This window comes from Caloenas nicobarica, chromosome 1 (assembly GCF_036013445.1).
Source record: "Caloenas nicobarica isolate bCalNic1 chromosome 1, bCalNic1.hap1, whole genome shotgun sequence".
In the NCBI taxonomy this organism is placed as follows: Eukaryota; Metazoa; Chordata; class Aves; order Columbiformes; family Columbidae; genus Caloenas; species Caloenas nicobarica.
Genome location: NC_088245.1, coordinates 135,926,272 through 135,946,204, shown reverse-complemented (window position 1 = coordinate 135,946,204; position 19,933 = coordinate 135,926,272). Strand labels below are relative to the sequence as shown.

General features: G+C 37.4%; 1 protein-coding gene across 1 annotated transcript in view; it reads left to right on the top strand.

The window, feature by feature from the left end:
* Nucleotides 1-19,933, top strand: part of ROBO2 (roundabout guidance receptor 2) — a 1,119,753-nt gene that overhangs the window by 970,096 nt on the left and 129,724 nt on the right. The window contains exon 6 of the mRNA XM_065627797.1: nucleotides 9,882-10,020. Coding sequence (XP_065483869.1) covers nucleotides 9,882-10,020 — 139 coding nt within the window. The remainder of the gene's footprint in view (nucleotides 1-9,881; nucleotides 10,021-19,933) is intronic.

Below are 19,933 nucleotides of genomic sequence, written 5' to 3'. Positions count from 1 at the left end.
TTGCCAAAATATGAGACAAAACAAGGTTAACAAAATACAATAGTACTGCTTAAGCTGCATTTCACAGTTTCTGAAGAAGAGCAGGTTTCAAAGGCTGCAATTTAAAATTATGGAGCTGTGACGGTTCAACACTTTCCTTCTAAGCACAGAGTTTCAGTCTAATTGGAGGTCCTTGGTGATATGCATACACTCAGAGATGGTAATGCAGGACATAATGCTCTCCTTCACAAAATTGCCAAATGTAATTAAGCGACTTCTAATACAGTTGACAATGTCTGCTTAACAGAGATTTGGACCACCATTGCCTGTTTAAATAATTCCTTATTCCTGTGGGGCTGTGAAATCAAATCTTTGTAGGAGAGCACAGAAGAGTTCAATTGATCAGTAAAAAGTGATTGGAGGAAATCCTAAGATGAACTTTTTGTATATATAGAGATACTTTTGTCATTTGTTTTTTAAAGGGCATGAAACAGCTTTTTATCTTGTAAGCCAAGGCATCATTTAGGTTTTTGGTATTGCTGAATGAATCAAAACCAGGCATGTTTCCTGTATGAAGGAGCTTCTAGACCTGATGGGCAAGGCAAGAAGTTGTTAGGAACATTTGCCCTGTGTTTTGGGTCAAGAGCAAGAGTAGAATAATATTGACCCTAGAGCTGGATCCATCCTGCTAACAACTGGATAAAAATCAAAGCTGCAAAATCCTGCTATGGTACCTCCTACAGTCATGACATTTCTATTTACCATTAACTGTGTTTTTGTGGGAATTAGTCTAGACATCTTGAGCAAACAAAATAAAATCAATAAGGAAAAAAACCCCTCACTGCTAAAGAGAACACATGCATACATCCGAAAGTGTTAATGTCCTTCCTGCTACACCTCCTTGATATCCTTGATACAATACCAAAAATTCCAAACAAGAGTGTTTGGAATTCCAGTAAGACTTTCCACAGAAATCCTAAGGTCCTTTTTGAAGCATGTGATCCTAATTTTTCACCTTCTGCCTAATATGGTGCACTGGAAAACCCAGTCACACATATTGCCATCCATGTTTGTACGTGTGTGCAATTTAGCATTTCTTCATCCGCTTTAAAAAAAGTATTGTGGGATTCACAAAATGCGTAGAAAAGTTTCTGCTAGACAAGATCTGTGGGTGACTGAGGATTCGCTGCATGACCGTAAAGGCTTCCACTCTACTTTGTTGTGGATTCATGGAAGCATATGACTTTTAAAGACAGAGCTAGAATATCTTGCAAAAAAACACAGAAAGGATCTCTATCACATTATTATGTTCTTTGCAGCCAATTGTTGAAGTTGTGCCTTTGTACAGATGTAAAAGAGACATGACATGTCTTCTCCATCAGTTTAAGTACTGATAATCTCTAGTAATACTCCCTGTGGATAGCAAGCAGATTGCAGTCCTAAACTACAAAGCCTTAAGAAATCCTTAAGAAAATAATTTGTTAAAAAGCGATGAACTGTAGGAATGAAAACTGAAATTTGCATGTAATTTCATATCCTGCAGAGCTACGAAAAGTATTAGGTTTGCCTTGAGATGCAAAATATTACATAGCCAATTACGATATTCTGATTTTTTTTTTTTACAGGATTTAATCATAGCAATCAACTTGTAAAATACAATCTAAGTCTATTTTGTGAATACTGAACAGAATCAGCAATAAATGAAATTAGATATTTTAATTCTTCATAATTGTTAGACTACCTAAAGAAAATTGTATTTAAAATTCCTTTCCTCTCTGGCTATCTTCCTGTCTAAAATACCTCTTTTATCTAGGTATTCCCTTCCTATCTTCTTTTTTGCGCTACAAGAATAGCATGCAGGAATCAGGTGCTTGGTTATGATCTACTGTTAGATGATTCGACTGTCCTGTGTCCATTTCCTGGCTGCCACCTGGCCCTGAAGCTCTCTGTTGGTGTATTGGGCTCATTGTGTAGACGTGTCCAGGTTAGTCCTGGTCCACTCCACACAAATGAAGGTGGCTTGGTTTTGCTCTATACCAGCAGAACAGATGTATTCCATTCCTGGAGTCCTTGCAGCAGCTCGTGGGTGGGTGGGTGCATGCACAGTGCACTGGAGATCATTATCCATGATGTTTCCAGGAAGCAATGTATCTACTGGGCAGTCCGATCAGTTGAAGCATACACGATAAATCCAATAAATCCAGCCACGCTGGGAAATGGCAGATTGGCTGTGCGTGTTCAGATCGACTTTACTGAACACAGACAAAACCATGGGTCATCTGTTAAGTTCACAGCCTTCCTCTAATATGACTCACAGGTTTGAGGAACATAGGAACAGTGCAAACCTTAAAAAAAAAGCTAAAAATATCATCATACTTATATATTATTCATGTGTCCAACTTCAACTGTTTCAGACATATTTGAAAATGGGCTTTATAATAAAAATGAAGACATCTTAGCTAAGAGACTTAGAGAATTTAATAAAGGGGCTGGCAAGCCTACAGCTGGTGCTGATTCTGGAGAGGAATGTGTATTAATTAGCTGATTATTAATGTCTCTATTCCTTTTCCAAATACCGAACCCCCAAACCCTTTCCATAGTGTGCAGGGGACCTTAATAAACACTCTACTTTGTAGGAAAAGGAACTGTTTCATACTAGTTCTCAAACTTTGCCAGGAATCAGCCACTTGTTACTTTTGGCGTTGCAAATTTTTCTGTAATACCTGAAGTTAATTTCTGCATGTGACTTGTGACAGATCTCTGGCTCCCCATACAGTGAATTTAGCTTGAGGCATTGCCTCTGGAAAAACTGAGTCAGTGTGGTGGTAGCTGGTGGCCCGAGGGGAACAGCATGGAAGCCTAGCCTAAAAGATTACACTTTTCCTGAGTTAAAAAAAAAAAATAAAAACAAAATGGGCAGTAAGAGGAGGAGAAAATAAAAGTTTCCTATGTGCAGAATATATCCACTTGGCTGGGTACCCCTTCAATAACCTTTGCTGAGAGACAGTTGTGGATAATACATGTAGAACTTTCACAAAACCAAGTAATTTTGGTTTTTTGGGTTTTTTTGTTTTGTTTTGTTTGTTTGGTTGGGTTTTTTTTACAACCCCATCTGCATGGAAAACCTAGTTTTCAACATGTAGGCACTCATCCAGGTTAAGGATGTTCAAGCATATTGTTAGCGTCAATGCAGATTGCATTTCTTCTGTTCCCAAGTCACGATTCTTCTATAGGCAGAAAATTACTGAACTTTCACAGTAAAATATCATAAAGCAAACTGATTATATCAGTAGTGCTTCCCAAAGTCATTCCTGTGTTTTAAATAGTGGCAATGGTGCACTACATTTTTTCAGTATTCTCTTTCAAGCACCACTGCTAATTTTTGCATTTATGAGGCTCCAAGGTATAATCTTGGGGTAAAGCAAGAAAGCAGGGTCTGTCGTAGAGTGTAAATTGGCCTTTAAAGAAAGGTAATAGCTAATCCATCAATCCTAATCTTCACAAAAAGAGGCAGCTTGGTACTTTGTTATTATGGACGAACTATTCTAAAGGCCAAATTCAGAAGTGTAAGTGATACAAATTAGGCTGTTTTGCTTGTGTTTGGGTTTATAGCCTTTGGCTGAGCAGAATTAAAGCAAGATGCAAAACAGAAACGGTTTCATTCCAATTTGTAAGAAAGCTTGATTTGTAAATGCATAATGTGGAGCCAGAAATTAAATAAAGTAAGAATTACTGTTTAAATTAACATTTTATCATTTTGTCATACTACTGCACACTTCTCAGATAAGTTTTCAAGCTGTTTTAACTATTTCAGGTTCCACTTTGTTCCTTTGGACTTAAAATGGTATGTTTGAAGAGAATGTACAAAGGTATATCGTGTATATTGATTCTGAAGTTCAGTGAAATCAATGGAAGCCTTAATATATCAACTTCAAGAGGCTGGCATCAAGCAGTGGAAAAAGATATATTTAGAAGAGCCTCAAAAGAATATAAAGCATAACTAAGAAGAGTACAAAAATGTCTTAAAAGATATATCAATTCAGACATATTAAAGATTGTTTTGGATTAATCTTTGACTTTGGCTTTGTTACCTGAACCTTTTTTCAGCTAATAAGGTCCTGTGGGATGAAGAGGTATTTTTGATGCTTGAAGAAGTATTTCTGTTTGATGTTCTCTAGACATTGCCAGGCTGAAAGAGAAACCATAGTTCCAGAAAGAGTATACTATGATGACATGATGTTAGAGGAAAAAAATCCAAAACCCCCTTAATGAAGTCGTTGTGCCCCATTTTACTTTCCTGAGCTCTGACTATGTGGAGGGCCTTAGCAGAGGATCTTGTCCCATCGTATCCTGGAAATTAATCCCAGGGTCTTTCCCAGCTACATGGAAAACTTGCCAAAATCAGGTTTACATTCACAGTTCAAGACAGAGAAATTGGCAGTGAATATTTTGTCCTTCAGGGCAAAGCTCCTCCTGTTTTTCTTCAATCCTTGTATTTCTCACTTACAGTGTGTTTGTGGCAGTTTGCAAAAAGCCAGTTTGGTGTTGCAATATTTGTTATCCACGGATGCTGACAAGTTGTGATAGGATAATACTGCTGTGAAAAAGGGTCTGATCTGGTCTTCAAAGTCTGTAGCTAATGCTCAGTAAAAACTGAAATTAGCACAGTTATAGACGTATGTTCAAGGAGAAAAATACTAACAATTAATAAAAGTCATTCTACTTTATTTGCATCTGCCTCTTAACCATGCTTTGTGCAAGCAAGTTTGCAATGTCTACACAAGTGCTTATTTCTCAAAAGAAAAATGGAAAAAGTAGCTAAAAAGAGGCAGTAGAAGAATGTATTTCAATACAAAACCATCTGCTTTTGCAATTGTATTTTCAATTATTTGGGCAATGTAGGTAAATTTGCTATGATGCTAATATCCTGTCGTCTTCTATATCTTCATTTTTGGCAGAGAGCTTTATTCTATACAGATCACATTGGAGTTAATGAAATAACTACCCTATTGACAGCATTCTGAAGTGAAACTTACTTCCAACCATCTAATGGTCTTGTTTTGTTTAATTTTTCCTTTACATCAGAAAGCTGAAGTGAAGAAGCTTTTATTTTTTAACTATTTGCTATTAAATGTCTCCTCAAAGTCAGCCTTTTATTCTATGTTTTAGTGCTTCTTCCTAGCACAGGAAAACATTTTTTAAAAATGGTGCCTTCTCTCCAGCAAAGACAGAGAAAATAGTTCTAAATCAGATTGAGTCTCTGCATTATGGGGACCATCAAATCCTTCACTGTAGCAGTTGCCTGAACAGAGAAAATGTATTAAGGTGGTTAGGATCCTTTTGATTAGATTGAAGTCCCATATATGGCTGTCCACCTTTTTGAGGAACAGAGAAAGGGCAATAATGCATCTGAAGGTCATTGGAGTCTCTCTAATAGACTGTGATACTGAGACCAACTGTTAAATAGAGGAAAAATTGAGTTCTGGAGTTAGTTTCTATCAGCACCCAAAACAAGGAAAGGATTTTCTTGTGTTTCTGGTTAGGATCAGTTCTGTAGATTTTCTTGCAGTGTGTATCTCAAGCACTGCAACGGATTGTAGGTCTGTGTCCAGATTGCATTAACAATCCCCTTTTATAACTGCAAGCAAAGTTTATTCTGAAGTTAGAAAGGTCACTCTAGTAATAGCACGACTTGTTGACATGACATATAACCATAACATATTTTATAGTTGAAGATTTTTAATATTCATCAGAGAAAGTCTGGGAAGTGAGTAGTATTTACTCAGTGAAAACTTATAAAATAGCCGTATTATTTTTTTATATAAGTCTGTGATTTTAATTTATTACACTTTCTTGTTGTTTCTCAAATATATTGTGTTCTGAATGCTGTTGACAGAGTAATAATGTTTAATTATTCCACAAGGCTCTATTTATGGGAAAACTATTTCAAAATAAAAAAAAAAAAAAATATTTCCCAAGTTTAGCTCTGAAACTAAATTTGACCTGGCTGCCTGAATAAACCTTCTTTATTTAGCATGCTCAGGCAAGCAGCTCTCTGTCTCCTGAGAGATTAACGTTGTAAGCAAGTTATGCAGGTGACTCAAATCCAGTTAATCTCACATAAAGAATGTTAATTGCATTGGCAATGGCATTCACTCTGATCACTTTATAGCTGTATAATTAGCTATTGGACATATTCAAGGGGTTGTCTGAGTGATACAAATAGAGGAAACAACATGAGAGAGAACTTGTTCTTTCCTGATTCACACTGTGCAAAATGCAGACATGTTGGAAAAAAATGGAAATAGTAGTTATTGGCATTTGCATGTCCTTGCTAACTGGGATCTGTACTCACATAGCTATTTTCTAGCAAATTCTTAACTGTTTTGGAAAACATACAGTTTGAGAAGCTGATCTGAAACAAAACTCCTAAATTGCCTTAATGTGGAATCAAGTGTTTTGCCTAATGACCTTTGGGCCATTTACTGTCTCGTCAATTGGGTTCTTCAGAAAATGTGATAGGAATTTATTTTCTCATCTCCTGTATAGAAGCATTTATAGCCACAAGTAGCTATTTCATAAATTACCTTCTTAGCTGTTTACAGGCAGCTTTTATAAACATTATCTAAAATAATTTTTGTATGCAAACCAAGCCAACATACAGGTACGTGCAGAGTGATTTAAATTCAGTGTGGATGAACCAGGGTCTCTAAATCATCTATGAGGATGCTGATCCAGATCGAAATTCTTGGTTTGGGGTCACCTCTTGAAAAACAAATGCCAAAATGTAGAGTGTGTTGTGTACGAGGGTTGGTCTGAGCTTTTCTTGGGATGGAAGTTGTGAATATGATACTGTTGCAAACTTACAGAAAGTTTCATTGATATTCCCTTCTAGATCCACATAATTACAGACAGGCCAAGTGCATTGCTTAGCGTTAAGGTTAATAACTAATGCTTTTGTTTCTTTATAAAGTTTTAATATGTTCGTGAAACTAAAAGGCTTTATCCAAAATGTTCCATGACTGATTGGAAAACTTTTATATATATATATAAATATATATATTTTTTTTTAATTGTCAAAATGATTAATTCTTCTCTAAGAATGTTCCTGCAGTTTGGAGGTGGAAAGGATAATTGGAAGGAAATGGGAAAGGATTTGAAGGAGATAATGGAAGAAGCTTTTTATCCTGAGAAAGGCAGGTCCCTCATATTGAATAACAGGGGCCCAAACTTTGATGGGAAATTGCTACATTATGCCAGACATGTAATTTTTTGCTTGTCCAAATAATTTTCACCAATTTTTGCCAATTATGCCCCTCTCTTAAAAAAAAAAAAAAAAAAAATCATCAGTTCATGTGCCAGAGACACCAGGTAGAATGCAGGTCTGAACAGCATTTTCCTTCAACTGCCCTGCACTCCTTCTGCTGTCACTGTCCTGGGATGATGCTTGGTCACTTCAATGACATTTCTTGTGTTAATATTGTGGATGGGTTGTATCTGGGTGACACAGAGCAAAGAAGCTTCAGTTCAAGTTTAGTTTAAACATGGAGTGGAGAAGAGTCAGTTTGCTGTGAGATGCGAAGAAGTGAGAGGCATGAATAGCTGGAAGGGAGACTGGACCTGTGAACTTGCTCACTTCCAGCTCTGAACAGTGATATTCTGGGCTAGGAGGAGACAAATTGGCTAAAGAACCAGTCGGCAGCTGGAAAGAGCTGGCAGAGCCAATGGCTGGGATGGAGAGGGACTTGAGGCACTGTCACAGGATGGTAAAGACACATCAGTGAGGGTAGGAGCAAACCCAGCTAGAGACTGGGAAGGGTCAGAAGATGACGTGCATTGGGAAGGAAAAATGTGGTGAAGCACACCTAGGACAAGGAGCTGTAGTGAAAGTTTTGTAAGGCTGGTACACAGACTTGAAAAAGGGAATAAAGACTGAGATTTCAAGGAGTGGTTAGAGACTAAAACTGAATTTACTTGCACAAATGCTGCCAGAACCTGCAGTCTTGGGCAGGACTAGGAACAGGACAAAAGCAGTGACCCTAGAGAAATGGAGAGAAGAGCCTCTGCCTGTTAGACATGTTTTTATCTGTAGCATCTGGAAAAGTGCTATAGATTCTTGAGCGTGTCTATTCTTCTCCTGACAAAATATGTTTTTCTCTGCCAATAGGTCCCCTTGCTACCATCATGGAATTCCTATGTGATGCTGTCACTCATTTACATAATTATTAACAGGTGGTTTCATGTTCCTTATTATATGACTTAATATTATGATTTGTAAAAGTGGTGAACATTTTATCAACTGTGACTGCATTCAATAGAAGCTGAGCTTTGAACACACAAAATGAATGCTAAATTCTCAAAAAAATAATTTGGTAGTTTTGTGTCTCAGGTTGAGCAGCAAAATCCAGCAGACATTTTTTACCTTGCTTTCTTAGATTTCCATCACACCTCAGAGAGGAGCTATGAAAACAAGTGAATTGTTTATAGAGCATTAAAATATGTGTAATGGAGGTCATGAGGAAATTACTAATTCCGTCTTTGAAGTGAAGTTTGAGTAGTATGACAGGAGGCCACCCGCTAAACGGTACAATTAAAGCAAAATATTAAACACCTGGTCATTAAATGAATATGGACAATCTGGAGATGTTTGGGGAAAAAACCAGTATGTGATCATATAATTGCAACCAGTCTCACAAGGCATAAACAGAAAGGGAGTGATTAAAGGGCACATAGCCTTACTTCTGGTACTTCTGGTACCAAGGTGCTGCATGCTTGATTTTGCAAACTTAATAATGTTCTTCTAATTTTTTTTTTTATTATTATTATTTGGATATAATACACAGCAATAGTCAACCCATAAACTCAGCTCTGTAGTTATAAAGACAAACTGTCAGAGTCGGAATCTGGTATTGCTCACATCTGTGTAGATTTTGCGTAATTTTTTAAGTGACACCATACCTTTCACCTTTCTGAGAACGAAATGTGAAATGTAGAGTGTAATCAGTTTTAAATGTCTTTATAATAAATCCCTGTCTTGAGTGGAAATACTGCTTCATATAAACTTGATCTTATAATGGTTTGACTCCAGCATAAATAATTTATGACAATAAAAGTGTGGTATGGCTAGAAGAGGGCAGAACAAAATGTATGCAATCCAAAGGCAACTTGGAAACTACCCCCAGTGACATCCTTTCAAATGAAATTACCGGTACTTTGAGTTTGTACCAGTGTAACTGAGATCAGATTGTGGCTCTGCATCTGGATTTTAAGCAGGCCTGTACAACATTATTGTGATTAATAATATTTGTAGCCGTGCAGACTAACATAACAAGGGTAAACAGAACTTATTATTCAGGCCTTAATTTAGTTTTCCATCGTGAAGTTAGCGATGAGGATCAGGAAAGCGCTAACCTCTGTACAATAGTCCACAGTTGGCTAAGATGCATAACACAGAGTTTGCATTTTCCTCCGAAGCGTCAAGATATTGATTATTGCCAAAGGCAGGCTATCTCCACCAGCAGCTCGTATATCGCTGGAGCAGGCAGGAGATTTTAGGTGGTGCTCAGTGTATGCAGCGGTGCAGAGCCGAAATGTTCACATGGAAGGGCAAGGTCTGGGAGACCTCTCAGCTGGCGTGGGAGGTGGGCAGTTGGTGCCAGCACAGCTGCCTTCTGGTGGCTCTCAGCCCCTGCATGAGGGCTGGATGTGGCAGCCACCGGCTCTCCCGCCTGGCAGTCGTCTTCAGGGCTCTTTATGCACATCATCAGTTCCACTTGTCTCAATTTGTGGAGCTCAGCCTCCTTTCTTCGTTCTGTGGATCGGTAAACAAAAAGATGCTGAAAAGTCAAAAGTGTTCATTTCAACCCTCTGACTCACTGAGGAATTTTAATCTCTCTTTCAAGAGCGGCCCACGTTTCTCAGGCGACCGATTAACCAAGTGGTGCTGGAGGAGGAGGCCGTGGATTTCCGGTGCCAGGTGCAGGGGGATCCCACGCCAACAGTCCGGTGGAAGAAAGATGATGCAGACTTACCGAGAGGAAGGTGAGAGCAACATTCATGTTCCCCACGCTTTCAAATTGCACTTGTTGAGTAATGCTGGAATCACTCCCTACTACTCATTCTTTGTTATTTGACATTATGAGCAAGATTTGTTTCCCAGATTGCCTGTCTTTAGCACTACAAAACCTGTTCCAGTGCCAGCTGAGTAGGGAAGCCCATTCTGGGTTGGATTGTCCAAGGTAATGGATTCCTGTGGAAGGAAGAAAAGTGATGTGTGGATATTGTAAGCACATGGGTATTCACTGAATTTGCTGGAGAAAAGTAAAGATGTGATAGTAGCCTTCATAATAATGTGCTGATACAAAAAGAGAAAAAACTTGACTGGAGAGTTGTAGAGCAGCTCCATTGCACTTAGAAGGATGAATTAGAAGCTGAGCGCTGTGGTGGGCTTTGCTGGCTCCTTTGCTAATGTCTGTTAAGTCTTAGGGAGAAACCTTCCTCTTGAGGAAACAAAAGAACAAACTAGCAGAAATGGAAAACAAAGTTGGAATTTGGAACAAGCCCCTTTTGTTCAAGAAAGATTCACTGAATCAGGAACAAACATGGAGAAGATTCCAGAGCGATCAGAGGATGAGAGACTGTCATATAAAAGGACATTAAATTAGCTTGGGTCCTTTCAGCTAACAGTTCCTCACAGTCTTCATCCACTTGGTAAATATGGCGCCTAGCGTCACATACACTTTCATGAAAATCAACAGCAAAATTCCTCAGAGTCACGCGGCACTTAGTCATGTTTGTGTCTTGGGTTAATATCTTTTGTTTCTCAATTTCTAAATCCTTAGCAAAACCCCAAAACTCATTGGAGAATACCTATTTTAGTTTCCACATCCTCAACTCTGTAAGATGTCTTATGTGAGCATGCAATAATTCTTCAGTGGAGATTACATAAGTATGTGTGTGTGTATATATATATATGTATATATATTACATGTATAGAATAGAAATACATGTATTTTCAAATTCATTTCCTTGTGATTTAAAACAAATTAAGCTTTTTTGCTAATTATGTTGATAGATATGTATGCATGTAATACATAGAATATTATTTTAAAGAGCAGATTTTGGATGGCAGGATGATTTTTTCTCTTTGCTTGCTGTTTAACTGTACATTATAGAGTAATCCACAGTAAGTATATTGCACTTCTGTGGTTTATTCTTGCTATTGGGCTGCTTTTGTTGGTTTAAATCATGTCTACTTCTAGGTCTGATGAGCAAAGCTAACAGATCATGAACCAACAGTACCTTTGATGAGGTCGCACTTTTATGAGGGTTTTTTTAATGACTCTGTTCCTTCTTTTTCTTTTACATCTTATTGTGAAAAATATAGCACTATGTGCTATGAGTTCATTTTTTCTGTTCATTCATGATGTATTTCTAAGGAAAAAGAAATGAAACAGGAAGCATAGGAAGGGTTTTCACTGGCCTTATAACTAAAAGAAAAGCTTCCTCAGATACATTCTGATCATAATCAACTTCAGGCTCAGAAACTACTCACAATGTTTTACAGTGGTTTTATACTGTTGTTTAACATTTTATTCATTGTCTTTTGGCATCTTAAAATAGAAAATGGGGAGGGATATGTTTTCATTTATGTGTGTTTCCCAGAACATCACAAAGATGAGTTAGGAAGGGGCAAGGTTGCAGAATCTCATGCTGGAGACCACCTTGGGTGATAGAGGACCACCACTGCCACTGCCCATGCAGTTGGTTACCACCACCTGAGCCACACAGATTGTGGTCATCTAGTACAGTCCAATATCTACACTTCAAAAGCAAATACGTCTGGATGTATAGCAAGATACATCGGCAGAGTCTTCACTGTCCAAAAAGAGGAAGTTTTCAAATGGTGCTGCATGATGCATGATCAAGGAAGATAGAATTGGAACATCTAAAATAAAAGCTATTGTTTTTCCTGGATTTTTTTTAATGCAAGGAAGGAAATTTGCCCAGGTACAGTCTGAATGAATGGATGGATAAGAAAATTATAGTATAGAAATTTAATAAATTAAGAAGAGAATGTCTAAGATTTTCCTCCTTAATGAAAAGGGAGATTTTTTTTTTCTTTTTTTGAGGTAAAACCAAAATTAGCTTTTAGCTTCTGAGCTCCCTTATTTTAAGCATTTTCACATCTACAGTGAAATATGAAACCATCTAGGAATTTCCTTTTTTATTCTTCCTACATACATAAATCCTTCTGAGCAGATCTGTGCAGCTATTTGTCTTACAGCTTTCAATATCAATTTCCTGTTTCTACAGCTAATGACCTTCTTTGCACATCTGTCTGGTTTTGTTTTTGCAATAATTTCCTTTTGGCTTCATCCCTAGATATTACAAACCCATTATAGCAGGTACCTGTTTCAACAATTATTGCAGATTTTTAAATTTGTCCATTGTTACTTCAGTTCTCAAAAATGTCTAGTTCAGTAATAGCTAAGTGGCATAAACTGAATTTTTATATGCATTTTGTTTCTGTAATTTGCTCCTGGTGAATGCTGGAATCAGTGATATTACATCCATAGTCTTCCAGAAATCCTTCTCTGCTCTTCCATCTCACTTCCTTTTAGCTTTTTTCAGTGACACTTGTGAAAGAAAAGAGAAAAGTAATCACAGTAATTTCTAGTGACAAATATAAACAGTATTGCTCCACCAATTGGTGTCTTGAGTAATAATTGGAAAATAATTTCAGGCTGTTACAGCTTTAATTATAAAGGTCCCTGGTGAACTGTAAGCATCTCCGTTTGCAATTGGATTGAATGAAAGAAGAAACTTCTAAAGAAATTAGTATGTTTGAAAAGATGACTATTTAAAAAAATTAATTTGGCCATTTTGTCTAATTGTTTATATAATTACCCAGAAATGTATGAATAACCATTATTTAAAACTGAGAACAGATGGACATTAGTTTATTCTGAGGACGCAAGGCTTCATTGCAAATTTTGACTATTTTGAGCTATGATAGCTTATATTTTTAATTTAAAACCTTAAAGTGGCTTTTGTAGTGGAAGTTTTCAAAATGCCTATGAAAAGTAGGTCTCATAACAGTAAAAAGACACTACTTTTTCCAAAATCCTGTAGACCTAACTTGGGATGTCGAATACCTTGGTACATATAATGGAAATCTTTTGTATGCTTGGTCAGGAATTAAGAAAGCTATGAGGACAAGGTGGAAACAGTGTTGTGGTTTATGTATACTGTTTTTGTAGTTCTTTTACATTGTTGTGATAATTAATTAATAAACCTTTTCAGACTTGAAAATTCTGTTTAAAGCCTAAACAAATCCCAGTAAATAAATACTTTGCTATAAAAATTGTCGATACTGCACCAACAGGCAGAAACAGAGAACAATGTGAAGTCTGGGGTGTGTAGAACTTTTTTGCAGAACCTGTCCATTTCAAACCAGTGACCCAAGATTGAAATGCATTGTGGAGCATGGGTAGAGGCATATGGTGTATATTTTATTTTAATAGCTCTAAAAGTTCAACATCACACCATAGGTTCCACAGTACACAAAGGCTAGGCAATAGTTAATCAAGTATGACTCATGTCAAATGACTGGAGGTGAACAGGATATTGTGGGGTCACCGGTCTTATGCCTTTGGCTAAAATATTAGGTTCACTATTTCATGAATAGAGTCTTTTTTCATTTTACACAAGGAAATGGCACAAAAAAATGTACTAAAGCAACTCAGACAGTTGTGGCCATGCAGAATGACCAGGACCTATTGGAAATGAAATAAAAATTGTCTTTATACATTGAAATCTTTTTTCCAGCCACATGTTCAGGTAGCTTTCCCTTTGATGTCTACTTGGCAGAAATAGAGATTACAGTTTTTGCTAAGGAACCGATGGTCTCCTGTGTGGTAAGGAACTCAATACGCCCTGGATCAACTTTTGATTCATCTGCTTTTTAGTCCTGGTAACAGGAAGAAAGTGATATTATTTGAGAGCTTCCAGTATGAGAGTGGCATATCTATGACTAGCAATTTAATAAAATTTGAATAAGGTTTGTGAAGTGTTTCACGTCTTCAAATTTTCTGGTGAAGCCGAAGAGAACAGCTGCATAGTCTGTAATTACATAGCAAGTAATACGGATTTTTTTTTTTTTTTTTTTTTTGAGGAAGTGAAGAGATTTTCAATTGCAAGTTAAAATTTATGACACACTGTAATAACTGCTTAAACCTTTTACACAGAAGAAGCTAGCAGTGCCAGCTCTTTGGGAGAGTGAGGTTAGCTCAGCAAATGTATTTTTCAGTTGCCTTAAAAATGAGTGAGTAGCAATCACATGGGCCTTTTTTTGCATCCCAGCCCAGAACAGCTGGTTTAGCTCAGTAAATACATCTTTAATGAAATTACAACCTGCTCCTGTGAGTTGCATTTACAGGCACTGTCTGAATAGATGAATATTGTACTAGGGATGAAAAGTGGCAACTGCCCCAGCAGGAAGAGGTGTTTGTTTCACACGCCACCCATGCAATGGGAGTGTGGGCAGAAAAACCAAGAGTGATGCTTCAGAACAAAAATGGTGTGTAGTTTACACAAAGTATATTGCTAGGTGTTAAGAAATTCTAGATTATTAAATAAAACAGAGCAGTGACACACAGCAGTGAAAATCATAAACACCACAGCAAGCATTCTTATTTACTAAGATTAGGAATATTCCTTTAAAGTTATTTGGGAAAATGCATTCTTAATGTATAGACTTATTAATATATCTTAATATGTGTTGACTCCAAAACCAAAAGTCTTTGTAGATGTTAGTCTTGCCATGTTTTTAGAACTGGCCCCTTGTGCCTGAAAAGTAATTGCATACGCACAGCCTGGGCAGAAATAAAGTCACACTTCTGATTTTCAGTGTATTTTCAGTACATTTTCAGTGCATTTTCAGTAAGTACTATCATTTCTGTGCTTTCTTCCATGGCTTCTTGTGAGCTCAAAACTAACGGTAAGTGATGAAATTTTAAAAACATCTTACTGTCTTGCAGATGCGAATCTTTCAAAAGGATTTAAATGCAGCTGACAGCAAACCTTGTCCCAATAAACTCTGAAAAATTAGATATTTTTTAAGAGGAGATTCAGAAAGGGTCTGATAGCCAGAGATGTTCTGCATTTGTGTTTCTCTATGATCACAAGATAAGGCCCTGTAAGTCAGAGAGACAGTAATTTTTAAGAATAAACACGGTGTTGCATAATTCTATTTGTATTCTGTGGATGGAGTACTGAGGTATTTGACTGCAGCCTCCTGTAGATACAACCAAGGGGAGAATGACCTTTCAATGAAATATGAGTTAATAACACTATAGCGCTGTGTGCTGTGGTCGAGTTAATCTCTGTGCAAATTGTAACAAAATGCAGCCTAATGTGTATTGAAAATTAATTAAAGAGTGTGTTTTAGTAGTGTAATGGATATAATCTTTGGTTACATCAGCAAATTTCTGTTGGAATTAATAACAATTAACAGTTTTAAATAAAGGGTCAGGGAAAAAAGATGTTTTTAATATTATCTGTATCACGTGTACTATTCATCACCTCTGGTTAGATCCAGTATGATTTGCATGCCCGTCTTTTGTTTCTTAAGCTAAAGCATCAAGGAGAGCTTAAGTCCCTTTATAAGGAGCACAGGGGAGAAGATTGGATGTTCCTAATAGCTGGTCAAAAGGAGACAGTGAAAGAAGGAGGTTTAATAGGCTATTTGTATTCTTAGCTACATCTGGAGGGAGTAGAGGTGGTTTGCAGAGGATGTTGTATTTGAGGTTTAGCGCAGCACTGGGCTGGCACGGGGCAGGCTGCCGTGCAGCTGGCAGAGTCCATGTGCCTAAACGGACACCGGCAGATTTCAGCAGAGTGCAGAGTAAGCATCTCTTCAGCTGTTAGGTTAAATCATTTGAGGAAACTTCTCCTGGAAAGCCATAGATATCACTTAAAGATAGAGAGGTGATGAGGGGTAAAAGGGAGGCAACGGTTGGTTTATTTTTGTGTGTATAGCATCAAGATGATGTACCTCACTGTTGGTGGAGTAGCCCCTCCTGTTGTTCTTTTGGTTGGGAATAGCTCTTTTCTGATTAATATTTTGCCTGTCAGTGATCCCTTCCTGTTCTGTAAGTGGAAAAATGTTCTTTACAGTTTTCTGAGGAATACGTGGCCAAGTGAAAGTGTAAATTAGAGTATTTTTTGACATTTAAAATCCTCAAGGCATGGCATTGAATAATGTCCTGTAAACACATCATCCCACAGTTACCCCAGAGGTCTATAGACTAACCCAGTAGTTATCCGCCATTCAATTCGTATGAAATATCAAATGCTGTGAGCAAAAGTGTTACAAGCATGGCTCTGCTAGACTGATCAGCAGAGAAATGGTTAATAACACTGACATTTAAATTGGCTTCATGTTAAGTGTCAGTTCTCACCACAGAGCTGAAGAAGAGCTATTGTTTCAGGCAGTCTGTTTGTGGATGCATGAAAACAGTCTCCAGTCGCTTACATAAGGGTCAAGGTTGGGAAAATAGCTTTACAACTCCACGGACAGCAGCCATAAAGGAATTGTGTCAACTAGCAGTCCTCTTCATGCTATGTGAACCATTGGTGATCTATGAAGGGATCACTGGCAGTGCACTTGAAATCGGATTGTCACAAGAGAATGATTTATTTACTGTTCTCTCTATTTAACAACCTAATATTATTACATTTCAGAGAATTAATGAAGTCACTAGCAGAGTTCTGAAACAAAATTTAATGCCATTAGTAGCAGCCTCAAACATGGATTTCTCTGAATTTTCTATTCACAGAAGACTGCAGTAAATAAATGGTCTTGCAGGAAGGAGACCAAAGAAAACTTAATGTAGAATTTAACTCAAATTACTCAGTCTAGTGCCTGAATCTTTAGTATCAGAAAAGCAGAGTAAACTAAATAAGAGCGTAGTAATCACATAGTTTATACATTGTACTTATAAGTTTCAGAATATTGAGGTAGGCTGTTTTCTGGAAAAGTATAAGGATACCAAACAGTTTACTCTGTTATCGGTTTATCGAGTATTAAAATTGTAGAAAAAGTGAATATAGTTAACCATGCAGATTTTCTGTAAAAATTCTCACGAGAGCAGGGAGAGAGAAGCTAGTAATTATGTTCAAGCGAGAGTAAGATTCAAGAGCTCTGATCACAGCATCTTTGATACTACTGGAATGGCTGGCCTGCAGGGATTTCTTCTGGTTTAACACATTCCATCCCTGCATGGGATACAAAAGTTGTCATCTCAGTTAAGAAGAAATAAAAAATGTCAGTGAAAACACTGCAAGGTTAAAGTTTCAACCCTAAGAACTACTTTCCAGTTCCTGTTGGTAAGTCATATGCTGAGAATTACTTAACATTAGCAAAATGTACTTTTTAATGTACTTCTGACTCAACTGTAATGTTGAAGGCATTTTCATTAAAACAACATGACTTCATCTTTAATTACCACTTCAAGGTTGGTTACTGATTTGAAATACAGATTAGAAAATATTTCAGTTACTTTTCTGACAGATTCTTCATAATCATTCATCATGCTTAAGGCAAATAATAATAGGCCAACACAAATGCTGTTTATTTCAAATGACTCATAATCTGTGTGCTTATATTAAAAAAATGCATCAAGCCTTTTTTATTGAGTGTAAGATTCCAGTCTGGGCTCAGATGTTCTTACTGTTTTCCAATCCTTGCAGTCCAATTTCAATTTTTAAAAACAGAAATAGACAAAATCAGTATTTCACTCTTTCTTAAAATTAATTTCAGTAGCATGTGCTGAACAGATAACCCTGAGAATCGAGGATGCTTTTCTGATGGATGAATTTATGGCATAGCTGTTAATAATGCAAATCTCCCCAAGTGCCTGACAAATGTGTCTCATTTGTGAGGGAAAGGACTACTTCTGGTGACAGGAGGACAGGTCTCCATGCCAAATCATTACATGGTCTCTTAGCTCATACTTCCACCGGCGCTCCAGTTTTTGAAATGTGGAGCTCTGTCTGGAACTAAAATCAAATCAGAAGCCCATTTTGGTTAATTATCATGGGGTAATTCCCTGTGAGTACTTCTCTGTGTAAACAGAGATGTAGAGGTAGAAGATGGAGCCTGCATCAGTTTAGATAGTTTACTGAGTTATTGATTTCCAAACGTGTGTTTTCTTCTGAACTTCAATGTGTTTCTAAATTATTTCAATGGGAATGAAAAAGCAGTCTCATTTTTCTTCCTTGGTTCTCTTCTGAGACCATAGCTACTGATTTTGTGAGGCACAAGTTTTGTGCATTCTCATATGTTTTCATTTAAGAGTGGTACTGCGTAGTGTAATGATTCGAGAGAAGCTGGAAAAAATGTTTTTCCTTGGACATTGGTATGGTATCACAATGTTGGCCCAATGACTGTAACTGTTAGATACACCTTTTGTCAGATTTAGGCCATTTTATTGAATGCCTTGATTTAGGGCACAGTGCAGCGTGGGTTTGTGTTTTATATGATTGTGATTGAGAGTGTCCACTGTAAGAAATTACAAATAATCTGCTAAGAACAACCCATAAAAGATTTGGTACTAAAGCAGAAGCTGCTGTCAGTATATTTTAAGAAAATCAAAATAGTGAATAGTAACCTGTATTATTTAGTTATTTTTCTGGTTTGTTGGAATAAGGCCAGTGAACCATTTTATATGACTGCTTGCATATATGCCTCACACAAAGAAATTCAAGGTAATGTCACATTGCCTTATACCTTTCTCTGGCATGAATGGTGTAGCCAAAGAATGAATGGGAATCTGTGCGGCCGCCATCCTGTCAGCACCTTGGGGATAGCTCTCTGGTAGCTCAATTTATCAATGGCTTTAAGCCGTGTCTTAGAGCCACCCAGCAACAACCAGTCATGTTTTCAGGGGTACAACAAGAGTAATTTGAGACCAGTGCACACAAATATATACAGTCATGCTTGCTCTGTTGCTATTCAGGTTTTGCTAGAGAAGAGACTCCTTTATCTTTCCCTCTGAAAGCTGTCACTCTCATAGGTTTTTGCTTCTTTCTTCTTCCACATATCAGTACATGGAATGTAAGTGAGAAAAAAAAAAAAAAAAAATGAAGAAACATTTCTTGTAAGGAAGCTGGCAGTAGGAGTGGCTGCATCACTGATGGGAATGGAGGGAGGGTCTCCCTTCTGATTCTGGATCACGCAAGGCTGAAGCAGGTAACAAGCTCATGATTCCAGTCTCAGGGCAGCATCTCTCTGGCTCCCTCCATCTGGCATAGAGAGTTCAGGAGCCAGTGACAAGCTGTGGCACTATACCGGGAGCTGAAGTGCCAGCACCGCAAAAGAGAAGTGGAGACAGAAGCTTAAGCCTCCTTAACTACCTCCTGTTTACTCTGGTTTTTGGCCAGTAGCATCTCTTTATTTGGGCTCCCTCATCACTGATGTTGTGAGTAATCCTGAAGCTTTGTGCATGGTTTGCAAAATAGCCTGGCAAACAGGCAAAAGAAAATAGAGCAAAGAAATTTTTGTGCCATCTCTAAAAAAAAAAAAAAACCTACGAAGCCCATGTAAAAAGATTTTTTTTTTTAAATTATATTTACAGTAGTGGTTTTGAAGAAAATAGGTACCTGGTATTGATGTAATTTTTTTGAGACCAGTGGCATCAGTTCACAGCAGTTAAGACGTGACTTCTTCTCTTGCAAACTCCCTTTAGCAAGGAATATGTCTTTTTGAGTTGGATTTGCTGAATTCAGTAATATATTCTCTCAACTTTAAAATATACAGCAGAAGAAAGTGCCTCCCTATATTACTATTTAGACTCATTTGGGTCTCTAGAAATGTAGCAACTCCAGCTGCAAACACAGTTTTGCTACCTTTGTGGAAGACAAAGAGGTACACATATTTTTTATGCACAGC